The sequence below is a fragment of the Staurois parvus genome, unplaced genomic scaffold (genome assembly GCF_062004578.1).
Source record: "Staurois parvus isolate SC_StPar_1 unplaced genomic scaffold, SC_StPar_1.0 ptg000189l, whole genome shotgun sequence".
Classification (NCBI taxonomy): domain Eukaryota; kingdom Metazoa; phylum Chordata; class Amphibia; order Anura; family Ranidae; genus Staurois; species Staurois parvus.
The window spans coordinates 1,130,754-1,151,059 of NW_028317985.1; the positions used below are offsets into that span (position 1 = coordinate 1,130,754).

At 45.1% G+C, this 20,306-nt stretch overlaps 1 protein-coding gene across 1 annotated transcript in view; it reads right to left on the minus strand.

Moving 5' to 3' along the window:
• Nucleotides 1-20,306, minus strand: part of MRPL27 (mitochondrial ribosomal protein L27) — a 23,111-nt gene continuing 2,805 nt past the window's right edge. The window contains exons 2-4 of the mRNA XM_089677606.1: nt 17,952-18,071; nt 13,792-13,859; nt 1-260 (exon numbers count right to left, since the gene is read on the minus strand). Of these exons, the coding sequence (XP_089533732.1) occupies nt 54-260; nt 13,792-13,859; nt 17,952-18,071 (395 nt within the window). The 3' untranslated portion in view covers nt 1-53. The remainder of the gene's footprint in view (nt 261-13,791; nt 13,860-17,951; nt 18,072-20,306) is intronic.

A 20,306-nucleotide genomic window follows, 5' to 3' on the forward strand; every position in this document is an offset into this window, starting at 1 on the left:
TTTCTTAGAAAGCAGTTTAATTAAATAAATGTTATTTACATGATGATTACCACTCACATCATTTCCACCAATTTAAAGCTATGTTCTTTAGGCTCCGGAATGACATTAATGAAGGTTTTATATAGAACTGCGCCCATAGGTAGCTTGGGGATAACTTTGATACCATCACTGCTACGAGGTCTTGGTACATAGACTTCTTTGGTGTAACGTACAATGCCATCCTCTAGTGCGTACAGAGTGTTATTTCGGCCAATTCCTACCTAGAGAAATCAAGGAAATTGTTACGATCTCAGTACAGTTATTGAAATATTTATTCAAAAGTGAGTATTTGATTTTAACGTTTGGGGAAAAAACAAACATTTATACTCACCTAGGTGAATGCAGCATCAATCCATACTGCATCTGTCCCCCACTGCCTCTAAGACCGAGAACTGAGCGATCAACCACCGCTGATTGCTCAGTTCTCTGTCTTCAGTGAGCAGAGGGTGTCAGTCACCGGCTCTCTGCTCCCCCCCTCCAGCACTCGGAGCACTTAGCTGTGGAGGGAGAAGAGTGGCAAGCTCAGCATCTCAGTGGCATGCTGTGAGGCTGAGCTAGCTGCTGATCAGGCATCTGGGCAGATCTCAATAATAGGATCGGGTTGTTTCAGAACCGATCCCACCCCCCCCTCATAAACCATGATCCTTCTGTGGCTGTCAGCTTCCCTACTCTGCCTCTCCCGCTGATTTTCAGTGCTGAAGAACAGCCACAGAGCGATCCAAATGGAAGACCAGATACCCCCCCACGCTGCTCTGGCCCCCCCCACCTTTCCTGTATCAGGGCACACCTCCCTGAAGCTGTTTGCTGGCTCTCCCTACTTCCCCTTCCACTGGCTGTAGCCGCTGACAGATCGCAGATGTGTTTACCAGCCCCCTACCTTTCCTCAATGAATACAGACAGCTAAGATGAGTGGGGGTGCCTTTGCCAGAATGAATGGCAGCCCTGCCCACCTTGCAAGAGCAGCTGTCTTCAGTCCTCAAAAAAAGAGAGACATTACAGGTCTGTTTAGACCCCTGTTGTCTCTCCAGAGCCCCCCCCCCCCTTCAAAAAATAACAAAAATGTACCATTTAAATAAAAAAACATAGTAAGGGTAGATTTAGACATGCGTCTAAATCTCCCTTTCTTCTGGAGCATGGTGGCATCATCACCCTGTCCATTGCCTATTGCAACTTAAGGGGGGTGTTTGGCAGGCAGCAAAAACCCAGCATGTCCACGCATTTTTACTGCCCCTAACTGCATGTCTAAACAAGGCCAAAGGCCTCATTCATGTGGGGCATACTACAGCGGAGCCCTGTTTAGCTGCAAAGGGATGCACACGTGTTCCATGCATCCCCATGCAGGCAGTCCCATTGATGGTAATTTGGACGCAGTGGTTGCATGGGAACGCACAGGTGTTCCATGCATTCCTGTGCAGGTAGTCCCGTCTATATCAATTGGGACACAATGGCTGCAACAAGACAGCCACTGCTCCCAACTTGACATCCATGTGGGTGTATATCCCTGAACACTGCGTTTTGGGCAATGGACCTACACCCACATGGATGTCAGATCTGTCCATGCAGCTGCTGCATCCCAGCTGACATGAATAGGACTACCTGTGCATTTCCTTGCGGGTAAACACGGCCCTCCATGGACATACGCTTTAGTGCTTCCCATTGAATGAGGGCTTAGTAGGAATTTAGCAGGAATGTTGGAAGTTATGTTGTGGTTTTGACTGCAAATAAGGACTTTAGTGTTTTTTTTGTTAGTGAAAATAGCGAGTTGATAAACATTTAAACTATTGTGGTGCCTACAAAAAAATCAGTAGCACCATCTTTTTATTCTATTGGTCACGTGCTTTCAGATTTTACATACTTACCTGTAAAAATCCATTTTTGTGAATGGACACTGGCCGACCAATCAGAGAGGAGTTCCTCCCCTATATAACCTTTCCTATACAGGAAGTATTTTTTGTAGCAAGCAATAAACATTCCAGAAATAGGGGTGAGACCTCTGTGTCCCGTAATGTACTCCAAGAAATGGATTTTATAGGTAAGTATGTATAAAAAAATCCAATTTTCTTTATCATACATCACGGGACACAAAGCAGGCTATTCGTGACTATGGGGTCCTCTTATGAAACTGAGATCAGTGGCGATCCTAAGGATCATTGCTGATCTCAGATCATTAGTGGTTTAGGAAACAGAGATGATCAGCGGAGAACATGTTATCCGCTGATCATCTCAGCACACAGAGAATCTGACAGACACGGCCAGTGTATGAAGGAGCGATGTCAGCCCTTCACTGGCAAACTGTGAAAATTCTCCCTCCAGATTCTCCAGTTGAGGTGGAGAATCGGGGGAGCAGCAGTAATTTACCGCTTACTAAACTGTGTGTTTGACTGATCTCTTACTGTAATCTCGCGAGATTATAGTAACAGCAGCCGTTTTCCAGCATTCAAAGCGTTTGTAGATCACTTCTCTCCTCATTAGAAGCGATCTACACTGCTTCATGAACAGGCATTCAGAGAACTGTGTTCTCTGGGAATGCCAGAGAACTGAGCAGCGGTCATTTTCCACCGCATGATAAAAGGACACCATAGTTGGATGTCCCAAAGCAATAAGAAATTTGAGGGGAGGGTGACACCATGATAGCCACCATCCATAATCCCTCAGCCACCCGTAGAACACTGTGGCCAACTGCATAATCCTCTGCCGCCTTGACATCCACTTGGTAGAATCTTGTGAATGTGTGAACTGAAGACCATGTAGCAGCCTTGCAAACCTATGCCACTGATGTCTGATGGAGGATTTCCCAAGATGCCCCCCGAAAGGGTGGGATTTTACCTTTCAAACCATAGGCTTGAATGATCAATTGGTGGATCCAATGAGAAATAGTCACCTTGGATGCCACCTGCCCCTTCCTAGGCCCCTCTGGCAGCACAAACTGAGCATCTGACCTCCTGGCCTGTGCTGTAGCCTTCAAAAAGACCCTTACAGCACGAACCACATCCAAGGTATGCTGGGATCTTTTGCTTGATGACTGAAGAAAGAATGAAGGCAGAACTATGTCCTGACTGGGATGAAAGCTAGAAACAAGCTTTGGTAAAAAGCACGTATGAGGTCGCAACACCACCTTATGATGTAAAACCAGAAATGGTTCTCTGCAAGATAGAGCTGCCGGCTCAGACACCCTTCTCGCAGAAGCGATTGCCACTAGAAACAACACCTTACGAGTCAACCAAACCAGTGGAATCTCTCCAATAGGTTCAGATGGTGGCTTTTGCAAAACCTCCAAAACCAAGTTCAGGTCCCAAGGACACAAAGGCAACCTGACAGGAGGAGCCATATGCATCAAAAATGAGATGCCGAAGAGTGAGATGCAATGGGAAAAAAATAGCTAATGCTGAAACCTTGCCCTTAATGGTACCAATATCCAAATTACTCTGCAACCCTGTTTGAAGAAACGACAGAATCCTGCCAATCACATACTTTCTTAGGTGCCATTTGTGAACCTCGCACTAGGCAATGTAAGCCATCCAGGTTCTGTAATAAATGTTCCTAAAAACTTCCTTTCTAGCACCCAACATGATGGGGATGACAGAATCCGACACTCCCCTATCCTTCAGGATCTGGGTTTCAATAGCCACGCCATCAAATTTAGCGACCGTAAAGCTGGGTGCAATATAAGACCTTGAGACAACAGATCTGGCCGATACGGCAGGGCCCACAGCCCATTTACTGCCATCTTCACTATGTCCGCGTACCAGGCCGGAGCAATCAGTAACACCGGAATAAACTCCTCCAGAATACTGCGTAAGAGACACGGCAGCAGCTGGATCAGAGGAAAGGCATTAATCACTCAGAACTGGTTCCAAGGACTCAGTAAAGGTGTCTACCCCTGCCGTGCGGGGGTCCCTTACCCTGGACACAAAGACCAACCTTGTTGTTGAACCTGCATGCCAATAGGTCTACATCCGGGCAACCCCATCACTGGCAGATTTCCTTGAAAATATCGGGATGCAAAGCCCATTCCCCTGGAAGCAACTGCCGGCAGCTGACATAATCCACCTGCCAATTTTCCACACCTGGAATTAACACTGCTGACAGACTTGGAACATATCTCTCTCCTCAGGTCAGAATGTATTTCACCTCCTTCTGAGCACCTCGATTCCTGGTAGTTGCTGTGGTATTGTCAGACTGAATCATTACAGGCAAACCCTGAAGCCTGGATGTCCAATACCTCAGAGGCAGCCTCACTGCTCAAAGTTCCAGGACATTGATGGAAGAACCCTTTCCCATGGAAGCCATGTTCCCTGAACTATGGCCTCCTCCAGAATGGCCCCACCAACCTGAAAGGCGGTTACCAACTTCCACACCACCAGCTGAAAGGATCTTCCCTTTACAAATTGTGAGGTATCAATCACCAATTCAGGCTCTGCTGCACCTCTAGAGACAGAGATATGCAGTAATACAGGGCCGGAATCTCTCTGTTCCAAACAGACAGAATGTACCTTTGCAGCAGTCTGGAGTGGAATTGAGCATAGGGAATAGCCTCAAGCGAGGACACCATTCTCCCCAGAAACCTCATACAGAGGGGAATCGAAGGATACCTCTTGGCCTTCAAACTGCAAACCTTTTTCTCAGGGTGCCACATTTCCCTGGAGGCAGAAATACCTTTGCCTGAATCGTGTCTAGGACCATCCCCAAACACTTTAGGCTTTGCACTGGTTCAAGGGACAATCTCTTGAGGTTCAGCACCCAGCCCAGCTGTTCCAGGATCTGCATCGTAAGGACCACATCCTGCTTCAGATCTGGCACCGACCGATTTCTGAGCAAGAGATAGTCTAGACAATCTGTGACCGATACTCCCTGAGTTCTGAGTATTTTTGTGAAAACTCTGGGAGCCGTGACCAGCCAAAACGATAGTGCTATGAACTGGAAATGCTGAGCGCCCTACTGTAAACCACAGAAATCTTTGGTGAGGAATGAATATTGGTACATGCAGATATACGTCCCTGATGTCTATGGACACCAAATCTCCCTCTTGTAGGGAGGCCACTACTGACCAAACTAATTCCATACGAAAGGATCGGCTATTAAGGAACTGATTTAGCCCCTTGAGATCTAAAATGGGCCTTGTATCCCCATTTGGTTTTGGGACTGTAAACAGGTTTGAATAAAACCCCTGAAATCTTTCATCCGCTGGAACCTCCTTGATCACTCCCTGAGATAATAGGCAATCAAGTGCCTGAAATAAAGCTCTTCTTTTCTCTGGATTTATTGGTACATTTGATCTTGGAAACCAAGGAGAAGGAAATACCCGAAATTCTAGCCTGTACCCAAGAAATTCGGGAGATGACCTATTTATCTAAGATTAGAGCCCTCCGTGCGGCCACAAAATTCAAAAGCCTTCCCCCTACCCGAACAAGTGGGGTTACCCCTTCATAAGGAAGCAGACCTCGGATCTGGCTTAGACAACTTTTGCACCCAGGGCCTCCTTGTGTTTTGATTCTGAGATCTACCTCTGGAGGCTGGGACCTGTGTGGGGTGAAATGACTGGTAGATGAGGGCCCAGAAACCGAAGCCCCTGACACCTTAAAAGAAGCGCGTTTGGATTTCCTCTTAGAGGGTAAAAGAGCACTCTTACCCCCTGAAATCTTTTGGATATATTAGTCCAAATCTTTCCAAAACAGCCATTCCCCATGAAAGGGAAAACCTGCCAACAATCTTTTGCATGGTAGTTCTGCTGACCAACTCTTCAGCCACAAAACCTTGGGTATGTGCACTGATAGAGAGGGCCAAGCGAGCAATTTCCTGAATTGAATCCTTAAAGAGCATCAACCGCAAAACACAAAGCACACGGAACATCCTCCAAATCCTTGGCCAAGCATTCCCCCTGCACGTATGGTCCTCCAATCCGCTGCCTGACACATTCAGAAAGACTGGCAAATGCTAATAGCTGCCACAGCTGTACGGCAGAACCTGCCAGAGAGAGGGAGGCCTTAGGGAGAGACTCCAGCTTCTTATCCGCTGGGTCCTTGAAAACCTGTACATTATCCGTAGGTCATAAGGATTTACTCAGGGATGAAACCGCTACATCCACTACAGGCAACCCCCATTTCTTGACAAACTTTTGTTCCATGGGGTACAAGAAAGAAAATCTCTTTGGTGGAACAAAAACCCTGTCTGGGTGATCCAAGTCGGCATACATAATTTGCTCCAGAAGAGGATGCACCGGAAAGGCCCAAGTACTCTGTAAAGGCTTCAAAGAGCCCAGGGAAGAATAAGTAACCTCAGAGTTTTCTGTCGGAGGTAGCCCAAATCCAGACCATACCACATCAGCGAGGTCCTGGACTAAACATCTGAGGCTGGGAGGCAGAGACCGCCTGCTTCTCCTCAGGCTGTGACTCCATAGAGATTCTGTGCCTGACCTTCCTCCAGTTCTTCCTCATCCTCAGGCTCCACCCATTCCTGCTCCAGGAATGGTGGTTCTAGTGATGATCTATTCCGCTTCTCAGTCCCCTGAGAAACTGATGCAATCATCCCAGCGATCGTATCTTCTAAACCCGCTAAGGCTGAAGCAAGATCATCCCTGGTTACATATGCCGAGGCAGAAGCCCCAGTAGGAGCCAAAATGCCAGATAGATGCAGCGGCTCAGACTGCCCAGTCGCTTCTGGCTTGTCAGGAGAGGATATTACAATGGACCTTCGGTTCCTCAGGACCTGGCAGTGGTACATTGGTGCCCTTTCCTGCCGCACCTCCCCCACTCCGCTTTCTGGAAGACAGTACTTCAGATAGTGTAAACCTGTGCACCTCCACTAGTAACACAGATCTCAAGATATAGCTAGGCAAGTAGTGTGCTGAAGTAAAACACTCAATGCAAATGCTGCCTTACGAGCCACCTGAGTGACTGGTCCAAGCTTCCCCCTCAGGGGAGTACTCACGTGCCCCTACAAACTAGTCTGCTCTGTGTCCCAGCCACAGTAGATTCCCCAGCAGCAGCAGCCCATGTGTCTTCTGGTCTCCAGATAAACAAATATGGCCAATTTCCATTTCCGGCCACTGTTGAACATGCTGCTTGCTGGCTGTACTCCCTCTAGTGGCCGAAAACAGAAGATCAAGCACATCTCGGGAACAATTGCCAACACCCCTCTGATGGAAACTCAGTCACAAAACCTCTCCTTTTCCCTCAAATTCAGAACTTTGTTTCCTTTTACAGAGAGAGAAAAAAAAAAAAAGATATCTTACCAGTCCCACTGCAGGTCCCTGATTTCCGTCAGGCACCAACCTTCATCCATCACGGTGGGAATTGTCATACAGACCTTCAAGGACTCAGATCCCATGCTGAGCGGCCACGGCCGTATAGCACCCCACTGGAAGTTCCTTGGTCAGATTTAAAACTGCTCAGGGTCCTATCTGTGCGAGGTCCAGCGCCGTAAGGCTACATTACAGGCAAAACCTCAAGGATTCTTCTCCTTATCCAGCAAGGCTCAGGTACCATCCATTTTGGCTCACAGCTTTCCAAATGGATCCGATTAAAGTCTCTGATTCTCGAATGGAACCGTTCTGGACTTTCAGGTATACTCCAAGAGCACAGCAACACTGCCACTGACCATCCACCTTACAGACACTGGCGAAAGAACTGAAGTACTTCCTGTATAGGAGGGGTTACAAAGGGGAGGACCTCCTCTCTGATTGGTCAGCCAGTATCCATTCACCTATAGATCACCTATAACCTACATAGTCATGAATAGCCTGCTCTGTGTCCCGTGATGCACAATAAAGAAATATGGTTTTGGGGGGGAATACAAATTATGAAAGCTGTAAGTGAAAACCTCCAGATTTGAGAAATTTTTGCATATGTTCGATTTTCACCATTTCGCAAAAAGGCACAATTTAATATCGACAAAATATCAGTACAGTTTAAGCTTTTATATTTAGTAGGAATTTAGCAGAGATTTTGTAAAATTTGCTGTGTTTGTATCTGCTAATAATGAGTTTAGTGTATTTTTAGCAAAAATATGGTTTTGATAAATATTTGCGCAAATACTGTGGAGACTTAACTATCAGTAGCACCTTCTTTTTATTCTACTGGTCACGTGATATCAGAAAATATATGGATTGGGGTTTTTTACAAATTCTGAAACCTGTAAGTGAAAAATTAAAAACCTCCGATTTTTGATCATTTACATTTTTGCATGCTTTCGATTTTCACCATTTTGCAAAAACGCGCAATTTAAAACTGACAAATATTTGTTATTTATTAACTCAACACAGGTTAAACTGTTGTATTTGGCAGCAATTTTGTAAAATTTTCTGTGATTTTATCTGCTAATAATGATTTTAATGAATTTTCAGCACCTTCTTTTATTCTACTGGTCATGTGCTTTCAGAAAATATATGGTTTGGGGGGGGGGTCTTTTACATACTCTGAAAGCTGTATGGTAAAAATAAAAAAAACAATGGAAAAATTGCAGAAATGGTCTGGCCAGCTTAGTTTAAAAGTGGAGCGCAGGACCTGGCACTGAAAGGGTTACTGCATGAAGGTACAAAAAAAAAAAACCCAAAAAAATTCTGCCCTTAGAGCCACTTTAGCTGTAGGACAGTGTGTATTTTTTACTGAAATTCTGCTCTTGATAAACCATTGCGCAAATATCAGGGTCTTTCAGCAAATATATGATGTTTGGGAGTTTTAACCACTTGCCGTCCGCCTGCTGTTCATAAACGGCAGGGCGGTGGCACTCCAGGGGCGGGTTGCCGTTCATAAACGGCACCCACCTTTCCTAGCTGTGCGCGCTCCCTGGGAGCGCGCAGCACTGCGATCCGGTGCCCGTTGTGTCCTCCGGACACAGTGAAACACCGATCGTCGGACGGGACCTCGGTCCCGATCATGTGATCACTGATTGGCCAATCAGTGATCACATGCAAAGTAGTAAGCAAGATGTCACTTGTGACATCATTGCTTACTACGTGTGAAATCTGTGAATGATCACAGAGGTCACATGGTACAAGGCTATTCACAACAGCCTTGTATCATGTGACAAGGTGTGACCAATCACAGCTCACTCAGTAGTTCTCAATGGCTGCAAGAATGCAGACAGAGAGAAAGAGAAATGATTGCTTTTACATCCTATATGGGTGTAAAAGCAATCACTGTAAAAAAAAAAAAAAAATCTTCGTCACCCCCCACAAGTAGTACAGTGTCACCATGGTGACACTGTACTGCTAGGGTGACAGTATGTAAAAAAACAAAAAACAAAAACATGAATAATAATTAAAAAAAAAAAAAGAATTAAAAAAAAAATGTTTAAAAATTATAATTTTTGGTTATAAACTAATTTGGCTTATTTTTTTTTTTTCTAAAAATATAACGGAATACATTTCGGCCAAGATTTATGATGAAAAATTATTTATTTGTAAAATCTTATAAGAAAAACACTATTTTTCAAAATTTTTAGACATTTTCATTTACATAGCAAAAAAAATAAAAATCCCAGTGGTGAATAAATACCACCAAAATAAAGCTTTATCTGTCTCAAAAAAATGGTAAAAAATTCATATGGGTACAGTATTGCATGACCGCGCAATTGTCATTTAAAGTGTGATAGCGCTGAAAGCTGAAAATTGCCCTGGACAGGAAGGGGGTGAAAGTGTCCGGTCTGGAAGTGGTTAACTAATCACCTGATCTAGAGTGATTTTTTTTTTTAAACGAATGCAAAAAAAAAAACATGCAAAAATGCCTTTAGTAGCAAAAGGGTTAAAGAGACAGGTACTGTGCAAAGAACCCCCAGACCCAGTGATACTCACCTCCCTAGCAGCTCCCTTCACTGCCATGTTCAGACCTAGCAGATGACTGCTAGTTCCAAGCACTGTCACATTATAAGGGGAAGGATGTCAAGACTCAAGCAATCTACACCAGAAATGTTTTTTTTTTTTTACTGCTTGGTGCAATGCCAGTTTGCGCTGAGCAGCTGGGGCGCTTTTTTAAAACGTCTCTTTAACCACTTGAGCTCCAGAAGATTTACCCCCCTTAATGACCAGGCCTCTTTTTGCTACTCGGCGCTGCACTAATTCAAATGATAATTGCGCGGTCATGCAATGCTGCACCCAAACGAAATTTACGTCCTTTTTTTCACACAAATAGAGCTTTCTTTCGGTGTAATTTGATCACCTGTGCGCTTTTTATTTTTTACGCTATAAACAAAAAAAGGCCAAAAATTTTGAAGAAAAACAATATTTTTTACTTTCAGCTATAAAAAATCTATAGTAAACTCAAAGTTGGTTATAAATTTAGGCCAAAATGTATTCTGCTGCATGTTTTTGGTAAAAAAAATCCCAATAAGTGTATATTGATTGCTTTGTGTGGAAGTTATAGCGTCTACAAACTATGGTATAGATAATAGAATTTACCCCATTTTTTTGCTATACAGCGCTGCGCTAGTTTAACGGACAATTGCGCGGTCATGCAATATGGTACATAAATGAAATTTACATCCTTTTTTTCCCCACAAATTGAGCTTTCTTTTGGTGGTATTTGATTGCCTGTGCGGTTTTTATTTTTTGCGCTATAAAAAAAAAGGCTGACAATTTTGAGGAAAAAAAAACATTATTTTGGACTTTTTGCTATAAAACACGTCCAGTAAAAAAAAAAATCAAATGTAGTCATAAATTTCTGCCAAAGTGCATTCTGCGAGATGTCTTTGCTAAAAAAAAACCCAATACGTGTAAATTAATTGGTTTACATCAGCGGTTCTCAACCTGGGGGTCGCGACCCCTTTGGGGGTCGAACGACCATTTCCCAGGGGTCGCCTAAGACCATCGGAAAACACATATTTCCGATGGTCTTAGGAACCGAGACACCGCTCCTCTGACTCAGTCGATGTGTGGGCGGGATGATACGCTGCCCTGTCACCTGGCCACACCTCCGGGATCACAACAGCTGTGCCTCCTCGCCGCTGATTGGCCACCGGAACTGTAGCTCAGGAGAGGCACACAGGCGGCCAATCACCGGCGAGGAGGTGGAGCTTGGAGAGGAGGAGCCGAGCGGCAGCGCGCGTAGATCTAAGAAGATCGAGGGAGCTGCCGGAGTAAGTGAAGAGGAGAGCGGCCAGAGAAGGAAGACAGCTGACAGGTAAGTGAGAGAGCGAGCCCAGGCTGGAGCAGGGGTCAGCAAGGTAAGTATCATTGGTGTCAGTGGGAGGAATAGTGCCCCATCATTTGTGTCACTAATACCAACGATGGGGCACTATTTCTCCCACCACTGACACCAACGATGGGGCACTATTCCTCCCCCCACTGACACCAACGATGGGGCACTGGTCCTCCCCCCACTGACACCAACGATGGGGCACTGGTCCTCCCCCCACTGACACCAACGATGGGGCACTGGTCCTCCCCCCACTGACACCAACGATGGGGCACTGGTCCTCCCCCCACTGACACCAACGATGGGGCACTATTCCTCCCCCCACTGACACCAACGATGGGGCACTATTCCTCCCCCCACCGACACCAACGATGGGACACTATTTCCCCCCCCCCCACTGACACCAATGATGGGGCACTATTTCCCCCTCCACCACACTGACATCAATGATGGGGCACTATGCCCCCCACTGACACCAATGATGGGGCACTATTCCCCCCACTGACACCAATGATGGGGCACTATTCCCCCCACTGACACCAATGATGGGAAACTATTCCCCCCACTGACACCAATGATGGGGCACTATTCCCCCCACTGACACCAATGATGGGGCTCTATTCCCCCCACTGACACCAATGATGGGGCTCTATTCCCCCCACTGACACCAATGATGGGGCTCTATTCCCCCCACTGACACCAATGATGGGGCACTATTCCCCCCACTGACACCAATGATGGGGCACTATTCCCCCCACTGACACCAATGATGGGGCACTATTCCCCCCACTGACACCAATGATGGGGCACTATTCCTCCCACTGACACCAATGATGGGGCACTATTCCTCCCACTGACACCAACGATGGGGCACTATTCCCCCCACTGACACCAACGATGGGGCACTATTCCTCCCAATGACACCAACGATGGGGCACTATTCCTCCCACTGGCACCAACGATGGGGCACTATTCCTCCCACTGGCACCAACGATGGGGCACTATTCCCCCCACTGACACCAACGATGGGGCACTATTCCTCCCACTGGCACCAACGATGGGGCACTATTCCTCCCACTGGCACCAACGATGGGGCACTATTCCTCCCACTGGCACCAACGATGGGGAACTATTCCTCCCACTGGCACCAACGATGGGGCACTATTCCTCCGACTGGCACCAACGATGGGGCACTATTCCTCCCACTGGCACCAACGATGGGGCACTATTCCTCCCACTGACACCAACGATGGGACACTATTCATCCCACTGACATCAGTGATGGGGCACTACTCCTTCCACTGACACCAATGATGTGGCACTAGTCCTCCCACTGCAAAATTACAGTTATGAAGTAGCAACGAAAATAATTTTATGGTTGGGGGTCACCACAACATGAGGAACTGTATTAAGGGGTCGCGGCATTAGAAAGGTTGAGAACCACTGGTTTATGTGAAAGTTATAGCGTTTACAAATGGCAGAAAGATACTGGGATTTTTAGGGGTTTTTTATACTAATAATGGCAGCGATCAGTGAATTATGGCAGCGACCAGCGACTTATGGTGGGACTGCGGCGGACATTCTGACATTGGGGGGTACTGACTTGGGGTCACTGACATCCCCAAAAACACTAATACAGTGATCAGTGCAAAAAAAAAAACACTGACACTGTACTAATGGCAATGGGGAGGAAGGGGTTAACTTTATTTTGCAGGGAAAGGTTATAGGAGTGAGGGGGAGTGTTTTACTAGGGGGCGGGGTGTGTACTGGATGGGACAAGGCTGATTGAGAAAGAAAAACTGTTCTCTCTCGATCAGCTCATCCTCGAGCTGACAGGGAAGTGACAGACAGCACAGCTACTGCAGCTGTGCTGTCTGTCACTGTTTGCCGCCAATCGCCGGGAAACAGCCGCTAAGGACCGGCTGTGACCCGGCGACTCACATCTGCGGCGGTGATCGGCGGGACAGATAGGGCGGTGGCACGCCTCCTATTTGTTTACAAAACACACGTTTTAAAACGTGGTTTTGCCTGCGAGTGCCGCCCTGCCGCCGTATATCTACAGTGGCTGGGCGGCAAGTGGTTAAAATTTTTTTTTTAAACTTTATTACTCTCGCAAAGGATGAACATAATCAGCATGGGCTGTGATAGGTACTCTTTACTGAGACATCTGGGATCTATTAGATCCCCAGTTATTTCCTCTGCCCTTAAAAGCATCTGATCAAACTGAGATTGATTTGATCAGACGCTGTACAAGGTTTTGTTTACAGCATCCTTGTTGCTTCCGGTTTCATAGCGACGACTGGGGAGCTTCCATTCTTCTATTTCTATGCTCAGTGAGCAGAAATGCTGGCTTCAGTCCTGGACTCCCCCCGGGGGAACGCAAGAGGGGAATGGGACCACTTTCAACCACACGTAAAAGTAATCCAGTGGCAATATAGCCGCTGTGATTACTTTTTCATTATTCAGTATCAACACCTGAAAAGAAGGATACCGGGGTCATGACTGCAGCCATGACCTTGGTATAACCACTTCAACCTGAAGGTGTACCGGTACGTTCTAAGGGTGGGAAGTGCTTAAAGTGCAAGAAACCATAAAACTGTCAGTAATTTTAACTGCAGCCTACCTGAGACCCTGGGTGCCATCGCATCAGCCTCTGAGTAGCAAGAATGTTTCCAGCATGGACAAATTCACCTAAAAATGTAATCAGACAAGGGTCAACAGGATGCAGCAGGAGAGGTAACAAAAAATAATAATGTACGCCAGGCAAAGCAATAAAATACTCCCAAAACAAATTTAAATGACAATATAATCTCCCCCAGAAAAACTTAGAGAGCCAAAAGGTAGGAAACAAGTTGCTGGAGAGGCAAGTGTGATGTCTCTTCACTTGCAGAGACCTTCAATCCGGGTTCCATTTTTTTTGGTGACGACAGTGTCACTTTAGAGAGGGACTCTCTGGAACCTGTGACTAGTTCCAATATTTTTTGGTTCCCTGTGGGTGATCTATCCCGGTACGGACTTATGTTTTGGTCTGCACTGTCTCTGTGGAAGTAGCCATCTTGGTAGAGAGAGGGTTTTCCTTCTTAATGTCAGAGTCTCCAGCAAAGAAAACAGTGAGCAGCACAGTATTGACATCACCAAATTACCTCCTGACACAAGCAGTCAGAGGCAGCAGTGACAGAGATACAGTGGGGATCGAAAGTTTGGGCACCCCAGCTAAAAATTTGTATTAATGTGCATAAAGAAGCCAAGGAAAGATGGAAAAATCTCCAAAAAGGCATCAAATTACAGATTAGACATTCTTATAATATGTCAACAAAAGTTAGATTTTATTTCCATCATTTACACTTTCAAAATAACAGAAAACAAAAAAATGGCGTCTGCAAAAGTTTGGGCACCCTGCAGAATTTATAGCATGCACTGCCCCCTTTGCAAAGCTGAGACCTGCCAGTGTCATGGATTGTTCTCAATCATCGTCTGGGAAGACCAGGTTATGTCAATCTCAAAGGTTTTAAATGCCCAGACTCATCTGACCTTGCCCCAACAATCAGCACCATGGGTTCTTCTAAGCAGTTGTCTAGAAAACTGAAACTGAAAATAGTTGACGCTCACAAAGCTGGAGAAGGCTATAAGAAGATAGCAAAGCGTTTTCAGATGTCAATATCCTCTGTTCGGAATGTAATTAAGAAATGGCAGTCATCAGGAACAGTGGAAGTTAAAGCAAGATCTGGAAGACCAAGAAAAATATCAGACAGAACAGCTCGCAGGATTGTGAGAAAAACAATTCAAAACCCACGTTTGACTGCACGATCCCTCCAGAAAGATCTGGCAGACACTGGAGTTGTGGTACACTATTCCACTATAAAGAGATACTTGTACAAATATGGTCTTCATGGAAGAGTCATCAGAAGAAAACCTCTTCTACGTCCTCACCACAAAAATCATCGTTTGAACTTTGCAAATGAACATATAGACAAGCCTGATGCATTTTGGAAACAAGTTCTGTGGACCGATGAGGTTAAAATGGAACTTTTTGGCTGGAATGAGCAAAGGTACGTTTGGAGAAGAAGGGGTACAGAATTTAATGAAAAGAACCTCTGTCCAACTGTTAAGCATGGGGTTGAATCAATCATGCTTTGGGGTTGTGTTGCAGCCAGTGGCACGGAACATCTCACGAGTAGAAGGAAAAATGGATTCAATAAAATTTCAGCAAATTTTGGATGGTAATTTGATGCCATCTGTGAAAAAGCTGAAGTTAAAGAGAGGATGGCTTCTACAAATGGATAATGATCCTAAACACACCTCGAAATCCACGGGGGATTACATCAAGAGGCGTAAACTGAAGGTTGTGCCATGGCCTTCACAATCTCCTGACCTCAACATAATTGAAAATCTATGGATAGACCTTAAAAGAGCAGTGCGTGACAGACAGCCCAGAAATCTCAAAGAACTGGAAGACTTTTGTAAGGAAGAATGGGCAAAGATACCTCAAACAAGAATTGAAAGACTCTTGGCTGGCTACAAAAAGCGTTTACAAGCTGTGATACTTGCCAAAGGGGGCAGTACAAGATATTAACTCTGCAGGGGGCCCAAACTTTTGCAGACGCCATTTTTTTGTTTTCTGTTATTTTGAAAGTGTAAATGATGGAAATAAAATCTAACTTTTGTTGACATATAAGAATGTCTAATCTGTAATTTGATGCCTTTTGGAGATTTTTCCATCTTTCCTTGGCTTCTTTATGCACATTAATACAAATGTTTAGCTGGGGTGCCCAAACTTTCGATCCCCACTGTATACAGCCATAAAAGCTACACACACAAGAACCTATGCACCCCCACATTCCATGAAGTGCATTTTGCTGAGAACCAGCATGACCTCCCCCCATCACTAATGACTGCAATTATCAAAGATTATGTTCCCTGTTGGTAGGACAATTCCCATCCTGACTCAGCAAGTGGCACATTTCACACCTCTGCTTCCATGCAGAGCACAAATGTCTTCTCTGTGGCATGCTGGCAGTGGACAGGCTATTCTACACAGGCTGTGGCTGGAGGACTTTGCACACTTTTGTTTTGATGCACCTGAAATGTTTTGAGTAAATTCAAATTGAATTCACATGCTGTTCATACTCAGTCGCTATGGGATTCGTTTTCTGTGTTCTGCAAAAAAAATGGTTGATCCTGCTGTTCTCTATCTCCCCCTTCTGTCCATGTTCCCAATGCAGTTGGAGATTTTGCAGTGCACTGTTGGCAGCTCAGCACATGCTCAGTTTTCAGTGAATATGTATGCTGTGCACTTCCTCCCTATCACATCTGAGCAGCCATGTAACTAAAGTCACACAAGTGGGTGTATACACAGTGGTAAATGACAGCCCACTCCCTCCCTGCCCTCTAACCAGCTAAACACAGTGGGGGAGGGATATTACATCTTGATTGATGGAGGCTTCACCTCCCTGGTATTCTAAGACAATGTTATTGCCAAAAAATAATAACGATTTGATTTCAACTATATGACAATTTAAAACAGTTTATTGATATTATTTATTTTTACTCTGTATCCCAAAAGGCAGTTTTTTTTTTTTTTAATTTTGCATGTGACCAGCAGCAAAAGACTAGAAGTGCCTCTTGCTTACGTTTCCCTGCAGACAGGCTAGTAAGGAGCTGGTCATGTGACAGCTGTATATTGATTAGGAAAAAAGTACACACATTTTTTTTTTTTTCTTCAATTAAAATAACTACAGTGCCACCATCCACATACAGAATGAGAAGGGCTAATGTAAATTAAACAGTTTGTGTTTAGTATCACTTTAACCTCCCTGGCGGTATTCCCAAGTGTAGCTCGGGGTAAAATGTCAGTACCGAGAGCGGTAACCCTGAGCTACACTCGGGCTTACCATGCGGCGCTGCATAGGGAGTCCCTGCAGAGCTTACCTTGTCCTTCGCTCCCGCGATGTGTCCCCTGCAGCGTTCCCAGCCATCTCCTCTGGCTGATGCCGGCATCCGGCTTCTGTGTTCCGGTCCTTGTGACGTCGGGACGTACGGGTACCGCCGGCGGGAAATTTTAAAATTTTAAAAAATGTCATTTTTTTAAAAAAAATTTTACATAGCAAAACATTGCTGTTTCAACCCATTTCACATACATTTTGTCCCGAGTGCTTTGTCCGGCGCCCTGCCTGCATTTTTACTGTTCTTTCTGCCTGGAAACTGAGAAACGTCCATGGCGTCCAAAAAGTGTCCCTTTAGGTCAAAAGCGGTTTTAGACCGGCTAGAGAACAGCGATAGTAAATCAGAACCACTTGCAGAATTGAGTGATAATGATTCGTGGGGGAAATTCCTCATCAGACACTGAAAACGATTCTGCGACTTTGCTCAGCGATGTGCGAACTTGGCGCTCTATTTCAAATTTCAGTGTTTTTGGTTTGATTATATTATTGAATTAAATGTATTATTATTATATTATTTTTTATGATTATTTATTAAATTATAATTTATGATTTTGTGTTTCAAATTTTATCATACCCGGGATGTTTACTAGACTCTTGTTCGGACAGATTTCAGGGAGTTATTCCTAAATATTACAGCCTACAATAAAAAAACTACATATTTCCATGCAAAATAATGGTACCGCTTTCAGCACCAAAAATCTGAAATAATCATACCGCCAGGGAGGTTAATAAAATATAAATTCTACATTGTTTCAATCTGCTAAATACACTGATCTATTGTGCACTGCATTGGCTCTGTTTCTATCTTTCGATTCAATAAAGCATCACATAATAGGCTCACCATCTAGGGTCTTGACACCGTATCTCTGCCCTGGACTCTTTCCTCCCATGTTCTTTGAAGTAGATCCTGTTTTCTTTGATGCATCCCTTACCAGGATCAACGTTGCAGGTGACGGAGAAACTGAGGCAAAAAACAAACATATTTACAGCAAAATGTTATAAAAGCCCATCTCTAAAATAAAGATAGACTCCTCCTCCATCCCATGCACCTCTAAGGACCTGTGTGTTCAAGGACAAATGCAAGGAACACATAAGACCTCCTCTGCCTGTTCTGGATCCTCTGTTTCTCAAGTGGTCAGTTAGAAAGCAGGAATGCCTCTTCATCAATGCAGATACTCTACTGTTGACACTCACCAAAGACCCGGCCGCACATGCAACCAGTCGTTTTTAGGCTCCATGCATACTAAAAACTAAAAAAAAAAAACAGCGAAAAAACACTGAATAAAAACACTCAGTATTAGCGTTTTTGCCGGCGTATTTCCATTTTTGCCCTGCTGATTTGCCAAAGTTTAGCTGGGTATAGCAGGTTGTGAAGGAGCCGGCGTCCGCCTGCGTGCTTAACAACCGATGACTCATCAGTGGGATTCCCAGCTGACTGCTGAATGTAAACAAAAGAATGCTGGCAGCATTAAAAAACAAAACAAACTACATACCCTCCATGCCACAAATAAAAAAAAAAACAACAACAGCGTGTTCCCCACCCCTGATGTGAATGTACAATATAGAATGCTCAAAAAAATTAAAGGAACACTTTTTAATCAGAGTATAGCATAAAGTTAATGAAACTCGTGGGATATTGATCTGGTTAGGTAAGTCGCAGAGGGGGTTGGTAATCAGTTTCCGCTGCTTTGGTGTTAATGAAATTAACAACAGGTGCACTAGATGGGCAACAATGAGACAACCCCCAAAACAGGAATGGTTTTACAGGTGGAGGCCACTGACATTTTATTCCCTACTTATCTTTTCTGACTGTTTTTCACTAGTTTTGCATTTGGCTAGGGTCAGTGTCACTACTGGTAGCATGAGGCGATACCTGAACCCTACAGAGGTTGCACAGGCAGTCCAACTCCTCCAGGATGGCACATCAATACGTGCCATTGCCAGAAGGTTTACTGTGTCTCCCAGCACAGTCTCAAGAGCATGGAGGAGATTCCAGGAGACAGGCAGTTACTTTAGGAGAGCTGGACAGGGCCATAGAAGGTCCTTAACCCATCAGCAGGACCAGTATCTTGTCCTTTGTGCAAGGAGGACCAAGATGAGCACTGCCAGAGCCCTACAAAATGACCTCCAGCAGGCCACTGGTGTGAATGTCTCTGACCAAAAAATCAAACAGACTTCATGAGGGTGGCCTGAGGGCCCGACGTCCTCTAGTGGGCCCTGTGCTCACTGCCCGGTACCATAGAGCTCAATTGGCATTTGCCACTGAACACCAGAATTGGCAGGTTTACCACTGGCGTCCTGTACTTTTCACAGATAAGAGCAGGTTCACCCTGAGCACATGTGACAGACGTGAAAGAGTCTGGAGAAGCCGTGGAGAACGTTCTGCTGCCTGTAACATCGTTCAGCATGATTGTTTTGGTGGTGGGCCAGTGATGGTCTAGAGAGGCATATCCATGGAGGGACACACATACCTCTACAGGCTAGACAATGGCACCCTGACTGCCATTAGGTATCTAGATGAAATCCTTGGACCCATTGTCAGACCCTACACTGGTGCAGTGGGTCCTTGGTTCCTCCTGCTGCACGACAATGCCTGGCCTCATGTGGTTAGAGTATGCAGGCAGTTCCTGGAGAATGAAGGAATTGATACCATTGAATGGCCCTCGCGTTCGCCTGACCAAAATCCAATACAACTTCTCTGGGATGTCATGATTCGGTCCATCCGACGCCGCCAGGTTGCACCTCAGACTGTCCAGGAGCTCAGTGATGCCCTGGTCCAGATCTGGGAGGAAATCCCCCAGGACACCATCCATCGTCTCATTAGGAGCCTCCCCCGACGTTGTCAGGCATGCATACAAGCACATGGGGGCCATACAAACTACTGAGGACCATTCTGAGTTGCTGCAATGAAATTTCAGCACAATGGACTCGCCTGCTGCATCATTTTTTCACTTTGATTTTTGGGGTGTCTTTGAATTCAGTCCTCTGTAGGTTGATACATTTAATTTCCATCATATGATGGGGCATCCTTACATTCATAACACATTACTCCGTCCATATCAGTATAGAGATCCAGCAGGAGATTTGCCCCCAGTGAGATCTGATGTGTTTTCAAAGTGTTCCTTTCATTATTTTGAGCCGTGTATATGTAAAGGGAAGCATAAACTGACAGTGCTATATAAGTACCTGTAATAAA